General features: G+C 39.6%; 1 protein-coding gene across 1 annotated transcript; it reads left to right on the plus strand.

Moving 5' to 3' along the window:
- Positions 1–201: 201 nt before the first annotated feature.
- Positions 202–11,262, plus strand: LOC141014543 (ATP-binding cassette sub-family G member 4-like). Its single transcript, XM_073488387.1, has 13 exons — positions 202–365; positions 673–805; positions 1,040–1,090; positions 2,080–2,225; positions 5,416–5,539; positions 5,738–5,852; positions 5,964–6,103; positions 6,940–7,038; positions 7,190–7,358; positions 7,501–7,601; positions 8,671–8,829; positions 8,917–9,035; positions 10,051–11,262. The coding sequence occupies exons 1-13, from the start codon at positions 361–363 to the stop codon at positions 10,274–10,276; spliced, it is 1,587 nt and encodes a 528-aa protein (XP_073344488.1). The 5' UTR covers positions 202–360; the 3' UTR covers positions 10,277–11,262.
- The last annotated feature ends 3,408 nt before the right edge of the window (positions 11,263–14,670 follow it).

Genomic DNA, 14,670 nt, shown 5'->3' on the forward strand with positions numbered 1-14,670 from the left:
TATACACTGCTTGGCCAAAAAAAAAAGTCACCACCTGGATTTAACTAAGCAAATAGGTAAGAGCCTTCCATTGGATAATTACTGCAGTGATTAATATGTTTCAGCTGGCAACAAGTCATTTAACCCTAACTGATGCAGTGAGTAGCTTCTCATTTCTTTAACAACCATGTCAGAAGACATATTCTGTGGTCGTGGAAAAGCTGTTACTCTGTTTCAGAAGGGTCAAATTATTGGCCTGCATCAAGCAAAGAAAACCACTAAGGAGATGCTGAAACTACTAAAACTGGATTAAGAACTGTCCAACACAGTATTAAAACCTGGAATGATAGTGGTGAACCATCATCAATCTTCAAGAAAGAAATGTGGTCAGAAAAAAGCTTGAATAATCGTGATCAGAGATCACTTAAACTTTTGGTGAAATCAAATGGTTAAAAATCAACAGTAGAACTCACGGCTATGTTTTATAGTGAGAGTAAGAGCATTTCCACACGCACAATGTGAAGAGAACTCAAGGGATTGGGACTAAACAGCTGTGTAGCCTTAAGAAAACCACTTATCAGTGATCAAAGATTGGACTCATTGTATTTCATGTTCAGTTTATTCCTTCCACTACAGTCTATCTAGCCCATTGAACTATCCAGTGTGTGTTTATGTGTCCTTCCTGCTGCCCAGGGAAACAGGGATGAAGGGTCAGGTCCTGGTAAATGGGAAACCCAGGGACCTGCGGACATTCAGGAAGATGTCCTGCTACATCATGCAGGAAGACATGCTGCTGCCACACCTCACTGCACGAGAGGCCATGATGGTGAGCTGGCTCATAGCACAGCCTCAAAATGTTAAACATGTTAAAGTGTGTCTTTATTTTTTAACTTTGTGTAAATGAAACTCGTAATAAAGAGGTTAATAGTTATTGTGCCAATATGCTGCAGGGATGATCCTGACCTGAGGCTGCCATCTACTTGTTCCCTTCTTGCCTGTACAGCTGTGAAATACCTGTTGCATTAAGACATTGTGACACATTATTTCCTCCTTACTGCAGGTTTCAGCCAACTTAAAGCTGGATGAAACTATGGATGTGAAGAAAGAACTGGTGAGCTAAACAAACATCGACTAGCTTTACACAGAGTAAAAGATAACACTGTATTTCCTTAAATAGCAAACAAGGCCTTGTATAAGAGGCAGGCCTTTATTTCTAATTCTTTGTTTAATAAGTAGAAGTGGTTACATTTTAGTAAGATTTTTTTGCCAAAGCTGCACTAATCAATAACAACAAATCAAATGACTGCAGTTCCCTTCAGCTCTATGAAATGTTAAAGTATCTTTCAGCTTATTGTTTCCGTTTAACAGTCCACAATACTACTGTTTTACTGCATTGTCATGCAGAATGTCAGGAACTTAGCTTACAGCTACAGGCAGCTCTTTTCAGAAAATAACTCTGATGAAACCTGCTGTACACCTGCCCAGCACCAAACAGCAGGTTAGCAACCAGCTGGTAAAAAAAGCAAAACAATCTGCAGCTGAAGAAAATTATTTTTTATGACTTGGTGGAGACCAAAACAGAGCTAAAAGGGGAAGATTTACATTCATTCATCACTAGAAACATGAATAAATGAATGATAGTGTTGCTAGCTTGTTAACCAACTCTGAATAAACTAAATTAGCCAGTACTGACAATTTCAATATGTCAATATTGTCTTTCAATTGACCCCCACGTTGTCAAAAAATCACATTAATGCTCAATTAAATTTTTGTTGGGGAGTTATGTTTTTTATTTCTAATATGACTTTCTCTGTAAGGTAGCTCCATTGTATATCTGTGTGGATGTTCTATGTTGGTTAATGACATAATCAATGACTGAGTGATTATGTCATCAAGTATTAAAATACTTTTAGCTCAAAAAAGCCACACACTGTCTATGCTTTGTGTTTTTGAATGCAGCACACAGCAACACTCTTAATGGCTTTTTCTTCTTAATGTCTGCATCACTTATAAGCCATTGCTTTCTAAGAAAAAAAGAGAAGCTTTGATGTTCAAACAGGTTGTTAATCCCCTTCTCTCTCTTTGACTTTCTCTGTCCAGGTGAATGAGATTCTGACTGCATTAGGGCTCCTTGAGTGTGCTCACACTCGTACCAGCTCGCTGTCAGGTGGTCAGTGTAAACGCTTGGCTATCGCTCTGGAGCTGGTCAACAATCCTCCAGTCATGTTCTTTGATGAGCCCACCAGGTGAGACAGACAGACGATGGTTACATTTACACTTCAAAACTGTTTCAAGCATCTCAAAGGTGTTTCCATGAAATTGATATGTTACTGAAAATATTATGTACAGTGGACACTCACTGCATTAAGCAGTAAACTATTGCAAAAGTATCCAGAGGAAACAGTGTGTCAAACTGGGATTGAAATGCAAACAAAACTTTTAGAGTTCTATTTTTTTACTACCAATATACTTTGCCAAGTTCATTAGTTAATGGACAAATAGTGAGAACATTGGGATTAAAAAATGTAATTCTTTTGTTCCAGAAAGTTCCAGTTTGTCCAGACAGCACATCTGGTTGCATATTTAAAATGCATCTTGTGACAGTTAGACATATGGTGTTGGACTGACTTTTGAAACCCAAACAATTATACTCATAATTACAGTGGTGCCATCTGGCATATATGAGCTGCTGGATGCTCTGGGACCATAGCTCTCTGAAAAATGATCTCTTGAAGAGAAGAATGACTAAAACAATCTCAATAACTCAACAAAGATCGAGAAGTTTCTCCTTTGGAATCTTTAATAATTACCAAAGTAGTACTTAGCAAAACTGCTGCCCCCTTCACCGTGTCTTCTTAAAGGTGTACTATGCAGGATTTTCCTACAGAACCATTTACAAAAACAGTTCCTCTTGATAATCCCTTATGACACACTAGAAGTGTGTGGCAGTGTCTCTTTGTGCAGAGACCCTTCCCTCTGCCTGTATTCTATTTTCTTCTTATTTTTGCTGTGTTCGGGACATTTCTGGGCATCAGCGATTCTGGTGAAAGATAGTTAATTGTTAGCTGACTTGCCAACCCAAAGTATCTGTATTTGATGACCTGGGAATGAGACTCAACAATCAACTATCTTTCTTGCTTACTGCTCCTTTGAATGATAAGTTTACAAACAGCAAATCCTGCAATGAATCCCTTAAAGGACGTAATAATTAAAATGTTCAACAAACCCCCACAAGCTAAACTTATTTGTAAGAGAAACAAAATTCCTGGGTTGAATTTCAGTTTAAATGTGCAGTATGTAAGAATTTTAGTGAAAAAAGTGTATTGTGTTGCAGAGACATATATAATGAAGTTGGCATACTATCCAGCTAGCCTCAGGCCATCCCGGTCCAAAGCTCCTGTGCTAGTGATGTAAACACCAACAGTCCCCCAGTGCTCCGAGCCACCAGTCTGGACAGCTAGCTGCGTGCTGTCTGAACTGATGAGCTGGCGGCAGCTGCAGTTAGCAGCAGTTAGCAGGTACTCTGGTGATATGTTGCCCCCTACTTGTTTTGAATATGAATTGGGAAGGTGGCCAATTCTTACATATTCTACCTTTTAAATTCCATGACGGTGAAGGTAAGCTGGCTAAACTTTGGCTTTTTTAAACCTAACTCGTCATCTGAACGACAAACCGTGTGTCATGATTAATAATATGTCCTTGCCAACTGCCAGATCTTAGCATTTAACTTGACGAGTACAATGTTAGCATTAACGATAGAAAGTACGGCCAAACCTAAAATACACCCACGTTGGTAAGTGAAATAGGATGATCCTTTAAAGGTTAGTGTTGCAACCAATCTCTTCCCAACCACAAGAATAAAAGCAAAGAAAAAGTTGTATACCCAACACTGATCACCAAAACAAAATTAGATCACCTTAAAAGAAACATTAAATATTTGGGGAAGTATGCTTATTTGCTTTCTTGATAGATGAGAAGATACAACTCTCATATCTGTTTGCAAATATGAAGCTACTCTCAGCAGCTGCTTCACTCAGAAAGTGAAGGGTCAGAACAGGACAGGACGGTTAGCCTGACTCTGTTCAGAGGCAACAAAATCAGCCTACTAACACCTCTCTTTCTTTCCAGGGCTTACACAAGAAATATTCCAGTGTGTAAAATGGCAAGCACAGCAGTTTGCATATAGATTAAGTGTTCATTAGTGAGATATGGAGGTGCTGGTTGGCAGATTTCTGTAATCTGTGGACAGAGTTAAGTAGTGTTGGCAGTGCAAACCATGTGTTTATAGCAGATTCACAGTATGTGTTTATCAAAAAGCAGTATACCTGATCAGGAGGAGTCTCTCCAATCGTGTCTCAGACATCCATTCCTCCTCAGATTCAGGCTGAAGAGCCTCTCCACAGACACACTGAGTGCATCTGTGTTGAATATCATAGATATAAGGAGAGGTCAGATGATTGTTGTATGAGCATTCATGAAAAGGCACATTTGAGAATTTTTTTTTAGCTGACCAATCTGCAGATAATTGTTAACCACATATTTGTTTGATAAGTAAGTGTCATATGATTACAGTAAAGGGTTACTTTGTAATTGCGTTACACTCGATACTGGAGCTAGGCTAGCTTTTTCTTCCTGTGTCAGGTTTTCATGCTAAGCTAAGCTAATTGGCTGCCTGCTGTAGCTTCACATTTAGTGTGCAGACATGTGAGTGGTATAGATCTTCTCATACAGGCCTCAAAAAGAAAGAAAATAAAGAAAACTTTTCTTTTTACCATGCAGTAGGTCATTTCTGCTGTGAGGGGTCTCTCATTCAAAATAAAACAAAATACTTAGTCGTGTGGAATCATGGGAATTGTCTTCGTTGTTAAACAACCACCATTGCTGATGAAAATCTATCTGCTGTGACTCAGGCAGAAATGTTCACAGATGGGGCAATGTTTTTAAAGTTTTATTCACATTATGATTAGTCACGTCGCAGACTTCCTTTCTAACTGTTCTGAAAGTTATAGCAACAGCCGACCAAACAAAATTTGGGTTTCTGTGGTTTGAACATTGTTGGAAACGTTTGGGATAATATAAGTACACAACTCATCAAAAAAAAGCAACAAAGGTAAAGTCATTTTTACATATTTTATTTTAGAGGCAATCAGTGATAGCATGATACATTATATTAAACATTAATGACATATCAGCCAGATGTCTACTTACAGTATTCTTTAGTAAGTTCCTTTAGTTATATGATGCCCTTGCATGCATGTCTCAGGGATAATTTTACTCATTTAACGTAGATGTAATAAACTCTCAGAGTACAAAATGAATCAATAAATGGGGTTCATTGTCACTAGCCTGGCTCTTACTCGTTTATGTCTTCCCCTTAAATAACTTCCCAGCTGCTCATTAACTTTGTCCCTCCTGTATGTCCCTCTCTCTGTGCAGTGGCTTAGACAGTGCGTCTTGCTACCAGGTGGTCTCACTAATGCGCTCTCTGGCGCTGGGAGGACGGACCATCATCTGCACCATCCACCAACCTAGTGCCAAACTGTTTGAAATGTTTGACAAGGTACACATTTGTCAATAAGTGAGGGAGTCAATGGATGGCTGGACATTGTAATTTGTATTTAATGTATGAGAAGATGTGCTGCACGACAATACTGCAATATTTTACACAGACACTGGCTGAAAAGAAAAGAAAAGAAAAGGAATGACAGTTTGATTTTTACATCATCATATTTACTTGAATATTTTTGTCCCTCCACAGCTTTACATTCTCAGTCAGGGACAGTGTATCTACAAAGGCTCAGTCCCTTACCTCATCCCCTATCTGAAGACTCTGGGCCTTTATTGTCCTACCTACCACAACCCTGCAGATTTCAGTATGTCCACCTCACATGTATTCATGTATCTGCTGCACTTTGCTGAGGAGGATCTTAAACATTTCTAATTCCGTCATTATCTGTGCGTCTCTGCTTTTCCCTCTGGTTCAGTCATTGAAGTGGCATCAGGGGAGTATGGAGACTTGAACCCTGTGCTGTTTGAAGCAGTCCAAGGTGGAATGTGTGCATTAGAGGAGAAGAAGCAGCAGTGTGAGAATGGCCCATCACTCTGTGCAACAAAGTGCCCGATGGTATGTAGTATATGATGTGCTGCTGTACTGTAGTCATGGCTGGATTACAAACTGTGCAAAGCAGGCAACTCTTCTGGGGCCTCAGACCCTTAGGGGTTGATATTATGCATATGTGATACATGTTGTTTAAAGGAATAGCTCAGCATTTTAGGAAATACGCTTATTCGCTTTATGCCAATGGCTTAGCTTATTTTAGCACATATACTAAAATAGGGAGAAACGGTTAGCCTGGCTCTGTCCAAAGAAAATCATCTATTAGTACTTCAATAATGAACTAACTGACAGTTTATATCTCGTTTGTTTAGTGTAAAAGGTCTGAAAAGGAGTGATTTGGGTTTATGACATTTATGTGCCAGACTATTTCTTGGTTGGACACAGTGACTTCCTAGAGTCTTCTTGTGCCCGAGAAGTTGCAAGACAACCAGTTGGGAGTCCAGGAAGAGTCAAGACATAGAGTTGCAAAGTAGGACAGTGCGGCATTATTTACAGTTGAAGCACATATCTGGTCCTGTTATGTGAACAATTCACAATGGGTGGAAGCTAAAATATTACACGATAGAAAAACAAATTGAAGCTTAAAGCAACATTATGTATCAACATATCCAATGTCTTGAAGTAATCATCAGCTTGTGGGTATTGTAGTTTTTAGACTCGTCCATCATGACAAAATAACAGACAAAACATGTTTTCTCAGAGATGAAGTTGTAAGGATTAAAACTGGTGGTCACAACATAAACCTACAGATTGTTGAACCATCACGGAGAGCCCTGTGTTCCTGTGTGAAGTAACAGACACATTTGTCAATGTTTGAGTTCCTCTGCTTCCATTTTCCCCAGGACGCCGGACACATAGAGAGCCATACTTTTGCCACAAGCACACTAACACAGTTCTGTATCCTCTTCAAGAGAACCCTCATAACCATCTGTCGAGACCAGGTGGGTGACAGCATCTGTTCAAAAATACTTTATACACTGTGGCTGCACACTGTTTCCAAAAGCAAGAAATAGTATCCATCTGCCAGATTGTGTCATCTTAAAATAAAGTGACATTACCTAAAACAGTCATCTGCTTTTGTGTTGTGCTCAGGTTTTGACCCACCTCAGACTGATTTCCCACATTGCCATCGGTCTGTTAATAGGCTTGCTCTATTTGAACATCGGCAATGATGCCAGCAAGGTCTTTAACAACACCGGGTTCCTCTTCTTCTCTATGCTCTTCATCATGTTTGGAGCACTCATGCCAACTGTGTTAACCTGTAAGTCGAGGGAATGTACTCATTTTCTATTTTGTATTAATATTGTTGTCTCAATCAATGAGACACAGTCTCAAAAAACCCCATGTGATGTGAGTTTATATTTACAGATGTATATGAACATTTTTTCTGCACCATCTGTTAGTTCCTCTGGAGATGTCTGTGTTCCTGCGGGAGCATCTTAACTACTGGTACAGCCTGAAAGCCTACTACCTGGCCAAGACCATGGCTGACATCCCATTCCAGGTGAGCTGGCAGTGTTGGGGTGGAGGGATGGTTTGCTGACATACCTGTTACACACAGCTAATACAACTACATAGTACAACACTGCACTCTGGTGTTAGTTGAAGGCACCACCACCTTCTCTGTTGCAGTAGATCACACTGTGCAGGGTTTGGCCACTGTAAACCTGAAGTTCTCTGTCCAAGTTCAAGCTTCATACATTGATCAGGGGCTGGCTCCAGAAAAAACAAATGCAAATTTGACTATAAAATATACTAATATTGTCTCGTTATTATTAAGTGAATTTTATGGATGGATTGATGGATGGATACAGATATTTTTATGGATCTGTATTAACTGGTGATATGCAGCCCCCCTGTTTGTTTGGAAAATGAATTGAACTGCTGGTCAGTTCTTAAATATTGCACTTTTAAGCATGCAAAAGAGTCAGTTTCCCTGACTGAACGCTTGCTACAGCTTCGTTTGTCATATTAACACAACACACTTTGCAGCTCGGGAGCTTCTCAGGTGCAGTAGTCAGGAAAATAGTGATGGCCAATGGGAAACAGCTCAAAGAAATGCTGATACGTCTCAGCCCTCAACACAGTCTGATAGGAATGAACCTGAGCCTACTGACGAATCTAAAATCATGTTTGGCTAATGACTTAATGGCCAGGTTTTGGCTGCTTGTGGAAGACGGATATCCATCAGTGATAGATGGATAGAGCATTCACTGCGGTAATGTGTTGCCAATATCTTCTATTGTATGTGTGGTGTGTCTCGCTCATCTCTACATGATAACAGAACAACAAAAGCGGAGTCAGAACTGTGGGTTGAACCATATCTGTATTGAAATGCCTGCAACTTTTATCTATTATACACCTGAAATATAAGCTCATTTTAATTTTGAAGACAATGAAAGAAATACATTTAACAATGCATTTAATTGTATTCATTTTGTGTCTGTGTTTTATGTGTGGAGGTTAGAGCACTAACTTCAGTACAGTTTCCGCTGACATCAGTGTACGTTAGATTCACAGAATTTAATTTTGGGGTGACCTATTCCTCCACTAAATAAAGGCTGTTATTTTAGGTGATCTGCCCCATCATGTACTGCAGCATTGTGTACTGGATGACTGAGCAGCCTCCGGAGGCCAGCCGCTACCTACTCTTCATAGCCCTGTCCACCTGTACTGCCCTGGTAGCCCAGTCCCTAGGCTTGCTGGTTGGGGCTGCTTCCACCTCACTACAGGTACTGCAGGTTTGCATGGTTAAATGTAGGATTTCTTGGCTCACGTTACACACATAAGATTAATCTGTCCTCTGTATCCATATACAGGTAGCCACATTTGTTGGACCCGTCACAGCTATTCCAGTGCTGCTTTTCTCTGGATTCTTTGTGAACTTTGACACAATCCCCAAGTATCTGCAGTGGAGCTCCTATGTGTCCTACGTCAGGTGTGTACCAGTATGAGTGTTTTTTGATTCATTAGCAGTAGCGCATAAGAGTGATGGTGTTGGTTGGTAAGTCTGTCTGTCTGGAGTAAAATATCCTATGGGAACCAGCAGCTCAGTTGTTAGAGCTTGGGCCCCATGTATAGAGCCTGTTTCCTCACTACAGCAGCCCAGGGTTTGAGTCTGACCTGTGACTCTTCGCTGCATGTCATCCCCCCTCTCTCATCCCATTTGCTGACAATTTCTTACATAACTTAGATCTTATTTCCCAAGTAAATTGAGTAACTCACTAGACTCCCAGGTTAGCCAAACTTATTTGGAGAAAACCAAGGTGAGTGATAAAACTATCACTGAAACTATCCACTGTGAACAACCAATCACATTTAAAGACCAACTTACTGTTTAGATTTGGACCTACCATACTTATCGTAGCTCTGCGTGAACACAGTCTTCCTGTGCAACAGTGGACTCTTATAGACAGACATTTCTTTACATCATTATACCAAAATAAATGTTGGGCCCCTGAACGAACATTTCCATCTTCTTATCATAAATATCTCTTACTTTTTTCTTTGAGGTTTGTTCAAAGTCAACTTCAGCAACTAGACAAACATTAATAACTCACTTCAGGATGATGCATGTCCCGTTCATATGCCTCTCATTTGTTTTGTATGAGGCTGATTTTGAGGTAACCAGTTTAGATCATTTGGTTTTAGTGTTTGCTTATTGCAGCCTTTCACTTTACAACTGTAGAAGTGCTCCAACTGTCATAACTCATAATCATCAGGGACACTTAGCAATGTGACAGTCTTAGCAATTTACCTCATGAAATAATACCCGAAGCTAAAAAATAAGTAGCTTTCACTGACTTTATGGACGTTAATGTTTACTCTTAATTTTCCTGTGGGGTGACTAATATTCTTAAACTTCTAACTGATTACTGATCATTTTGAATCTGAATCAAGAGATGATTTTCTTAGCTATTGCAAGCAGTCTGTGTTTTGTATCCCTCCCACAGGTATGGATTTGAAGGGGTCATCTTGTCCATCTATGGGATGAACCGTTCAGAGCTGGAGTGTCCGGGGAAGGTGTGTAAGTTCCAACAGCCTGAAGAGGTTCTGCAGTTATTGGACGTGGAAGATGCAAAGCTCTACATAGATTTCATTGTCCTGGGCATTTTCTTCATCATCCTACGGCTGGCCACCTACGTTGTCCTCCGCTACAAGATCAAGTCTGAGCGATAAGTTTTGCTCGGCTCATCTTGCAGATCTCAAGGTCCTCCATAATGTCAATCCAGACCTGGTCTCTTTCTGTGCACAGAACACAACCTCTATCATGTGGGAATTTCATTTGTCGCATTGCTGCTAAAAGGACAGATCATACATTCTGATCTGTTCTACTGCCAACAGCTGTGAAGGGCAGTGACTGACGATGCAGAGCAGTGAACAGCCATCTTATAAATCAGCATATACCTGTTTACCTCAGACATCAGGACTTAACTCCTGCACACAAAGCCAGGACACAGGAGGAGGAGGACACAGAGACTGAGCCAGGTTCAGCAGCAAATACTCTACGTTTCATATTCCTGCAAGACAGAAATGTTTTGAGAACAAGGTGGATGTGCCTGTTTATTCTACACTGTGTGCTGCCATTCTGTCTGTGTTGGAGGGTTTGGAGTTTGGTCCACAAAACTGCCCCGTTGAGAAAGTCATATCCAAACAGAGTGTTTACATTGCTCTATTAGTGAAAAAGCAAACCTGAGGACAATCGGTTGCACGGGAGGAGGAGTGATGTATTGTGAGCTGGATGAAGGCAGTTTGAGTTTGTTTTTGTTGTCCTATAACAGAACTTGGGTGACAGATTGGAGTCCCAAAACATTAACTGTACCTCCTTTGTATGAAATCGTTGTTTGAGCTAGATCATTTTTTTAACATGTTAATAGTTGTAAATTAAGCTTTGTGGTGATTGTCTACCGAAATTTGGTATTTTTTGTACTTCCACAATATAATCTCAAATCTTTAAAATCATAGTTAAAATAGAATTGTTCAGTTTTAACCATTTGATACTGTACTGTATTATCTTTAGTATTATATACATATGCAATTATATAAGTGTATTTAAGCAAAATAGATGAATTACTGTATCGTTATTCTTTTGTGTCCACACTACAGCCAGTAATGTCACGAGGAAACAACATGCTCATGCAGTCATGTTTGGTGCTATCACTATCAGTTTTTATTTGAATGACATAAAAAATGCATCTGGACTGCACATTACAAGCATACTGAGCACTTGGAGAACAACCAAAGAAAAATAATTATAACTGGAAGTATGCTCACATTTTATTTTCAGTGTATTGACAATCTTTCTATTGTGGTTTTATTGTTGTTTGAAACATATATTTTGGAGAAATTATCGCTGAACTGTACTGTACAGCTACTTGATATTCCAATAAACACTAATTCATTTAAATGTATCATTTATTACCTCCACCAAGGAGGTTACGTTTTCAGCCATGTCTGTTTCTTGGTTGGTTGGTTTGTCAGCAGGATTACACTACTAAACAGATTTCCATGAAACTAGGATGGAGGATGGGTCTCGGCCCAGAACAGACCCCATTACATTTTGGTGCAGATCCATGGATCTTGTGCAGAAGTCAGGTGTATTTAGGAAGCTTGTATCTATGAGTGAGTACAAAGGGGGACTGTTGGGCCTTGGCAGAAGCATGCACTCTACTGAGTGCCATTCTAGTTGTTATTTCGAATGAAACAATCCTCCACAGAGCGGTGTTCAGGTGGAATCTGATCCCCATACAATCTCAACTGGCTCCTTTTGACATGACAGACCTGTGGTTTTACTCTACTTCCATATGAAATCATCATCCATTCTTCAGCCAGCCACCGTAGGTTGACTGCTCTTTTTAGCTGCAACCAGCAGCTCTAACTCACTCTATCAGTCGGTTAGCCCACAAACATTTTCCCACGCTTGGGCAACCACAGTTTTGCCCCTATAGGAGGCTGACATTTGGAGGTAGGGTTATTAAAAATGATTATTTCAATATTATTTTCATTGACAGAAATATAACAAATGTTGATAAATGTTTGATATAATTACTGTTAATCACCTATGGAGCCTACACCAGAAGAGGGGGCACTAATGCACCTTAAACTCTAGATGCCATCCATTAGCAGAGAGTCATGTTGCAAGGATACACCGTGGGTATGTTTCACTTGCTCACATGCATTCTACCTCAAAGCTGAGAAAGTGTTTCTCATGTTCTGACAATATATGATAGTTTAAAACCATAATAACTGTCTTGTTTCTTCAACTTCGCTCAGCAATAAAAATGCGCCTGTAAAGAAGAAATAATGATCCAACATTTATTGTGAGAATTATCAATATTGACTGTGAGAATTTTAATCATGATAATATTCAGCCCCACTGACCAGACCAGATCTGTGGTTGTCTACTTTACTCAGATCTTGTGCAAGAGTCTTAAGTCCTATATTCCACAAGTAGTAGTCGACAAAAATCTATCCCTTCATCTGTCCAGAGAGCTGTGTCCACCCCACAGCACCCACCACTTTCTTTCAATGAGGCCGAAATTTGCCATGGAGGTCGTGTTTGTGAGGTTGTGAGCATGTGAATGCAGAAACGCATGGATGCATGTGTGTACATGGTTGTCTGTGGGGCAGCTATTGTGAATTTGCACTTTTATCTATGATTCATGCTTTCATTTAAAAAAACCTACAAAGCTTATAACCACAGGTGAGAGTCAGAAGGTACATCAAACGGAGCTAAGCTTCAGGCTCAGCTCCATCTTTATAATTATGGTCCCATACGGTGCCTGCATTGCTGATGCAGCATCGGACCGCCTGTCGTTTCCTCTTACTTTGTCTCTCAGGGCAGTGACTCACTTCCAAATTGAAGGAAGCGATCAACGGGTTTACGATTGCCTCACAGCCGGAGGTGCTGTCTCTCATCCTTGGTGCGTTACATTCTGCGCAAACCGCTCCAGTGGAGGTCACAGTCTGATGAAGCCAGCAGAACCACATCATCAGCAAAATAGATCTAATCCCGATGCCTCCATGCTGTATACTCTCCACATCTCAGCTCCACAAAGAGATTCTGTCCATGAAAACTGCTAACAATCAGTGGCAAGGTGACATTTTTTAACAGCCTGATCATGGGTTAGGTCGAAATTGGCTTGTGGAAGCATTCAGCTTGAATCAGCCGTTGAGGATGATTAAAGTCAAGCTTTTCTCAGTTAGCTGATCTTCTGTAATACTCTTCTTTCATCATAAATCGCACACTGTAGAAAATATGAAGTAGTATAAGAACATAAGGAGAGATGGACTGAGTGGAGCTTTAGCAGAACATTGTTTTTTATTTCAATGGGATGAAATGCTGACCATTAATGATACAATAAATAGCAATGAAGATTCTTGGCCAAAAGCATCAAGAACAACTTCAGTGAGCTGTAGAAAAACAGAAATCAAACATGTACTTGACCAAGAGCTCTAAACCTTGCATCAAGATAGACTACAATTGCTCCCAACGAACTCATTTCAAGCATGGATTGACAACAGCTGGCAAATATCTTCCCAGTGAAAAATGAATCAGGAATGCTGCGATACTCACTTTAGAATTTATGTAACGTAGAAAAATATGCAAGCAGTCTTTTATGAAAGGTCTTCCAAAACTTCAGCCTGCTGTTGTTCAAAAATCAGAGCAAGCAAACAGTAATTATTCTAAATATTTGATCTTTCATAATCCTTAACAATACTTTTCACACAGCATTTTTAAATGTTGCTGTATGAAAAGTATTGATTTTCCTCAAAATTAGACAAATTGGATAAAGTGAGTTGAATTAGATACATCGTTGTTTTCCAAAGCTTTTGATGACGTTGCTGAGGAGTGAGACATCTAGCTTCTTTCTCATCTGTGTCGAGAGTTGCACATGCTCAGTAGCGATCAGGCAGCTGAAAGGCTCAGACTACACAGAAGTCACAAACAGCAGTTACTTTTTCAAATCTTTAACTTCAGTCTCTCTTTCAAACTCAGAGCCGACTAAACAATCTTCGAGCGCTGCTTGACAGAAACGGATGGAAAGATATGAAGTCCTAACTTCCGCACACATCAATGCATCACAACTGAAAAGGAGAGTTCCAAGGTGTTCACGTCACAGTCGAGTCGAGGCGATAAATACTGGCTGCTGCAGGGTTAATTGACCCGGGAGTAAATCCTGATAAAACACATTCACAATGCACACAAAAGCCAGATGTTAGCGGGTCTAAGTGGGTTTTTGTGAAAGGGGTATAATATTTTTGCACTGATGCAGGCCACCATCATTTGTATTTGTGAGATTCTCATCTATCTATCCATCTATATGTATGTATATATATATATATATATATATATATATATATATATATATATATATATACATATATATATATATATATATATATATATATATATATATATATGTGTGTGTGTGTGTGTGTGTGTGTGTGTATATATATATATATATATATACATATATATATATATATATTATATTTAGGCTAAAAAACGTAGAAACTTCAAACAACTCCTGTTGTATTGTAAAAGTCACAGAAAATGGCTCAAAAATGAA

This window comes from Pagrus major, chromosome 2 (assembly GCF_040436345.1).
Source record: "Pagrus major chromosome 2, Pma_NU_1.0".
Taxonomy (NCBI): domain Eukaryota; kingdom Metazoa; phylum Chordata; class Actinopteri; order Spariformes; family Sparidae; genus Pagrus; species Pagrus major.

Bases quoted from the DNA above. Each gene is read 5' to 3' on its own strand.
- LOC141014543 (XM_073488387.1), top strand. The intron at 6,104-6,939 runs GTATGTAGTATA...CATTTTCCCCAG, and splicing joins GTGCAACAAAGTGCCCGATG to GACGCCGGACACATAGAGAG. The intron at 7,039-7,189 runs GTGGGTGACAGC...TGTTGTGCTCAG, and splicing joins TAACCATCTGTCGAGACCAG to GTTTTGACCCACCTCAGACT.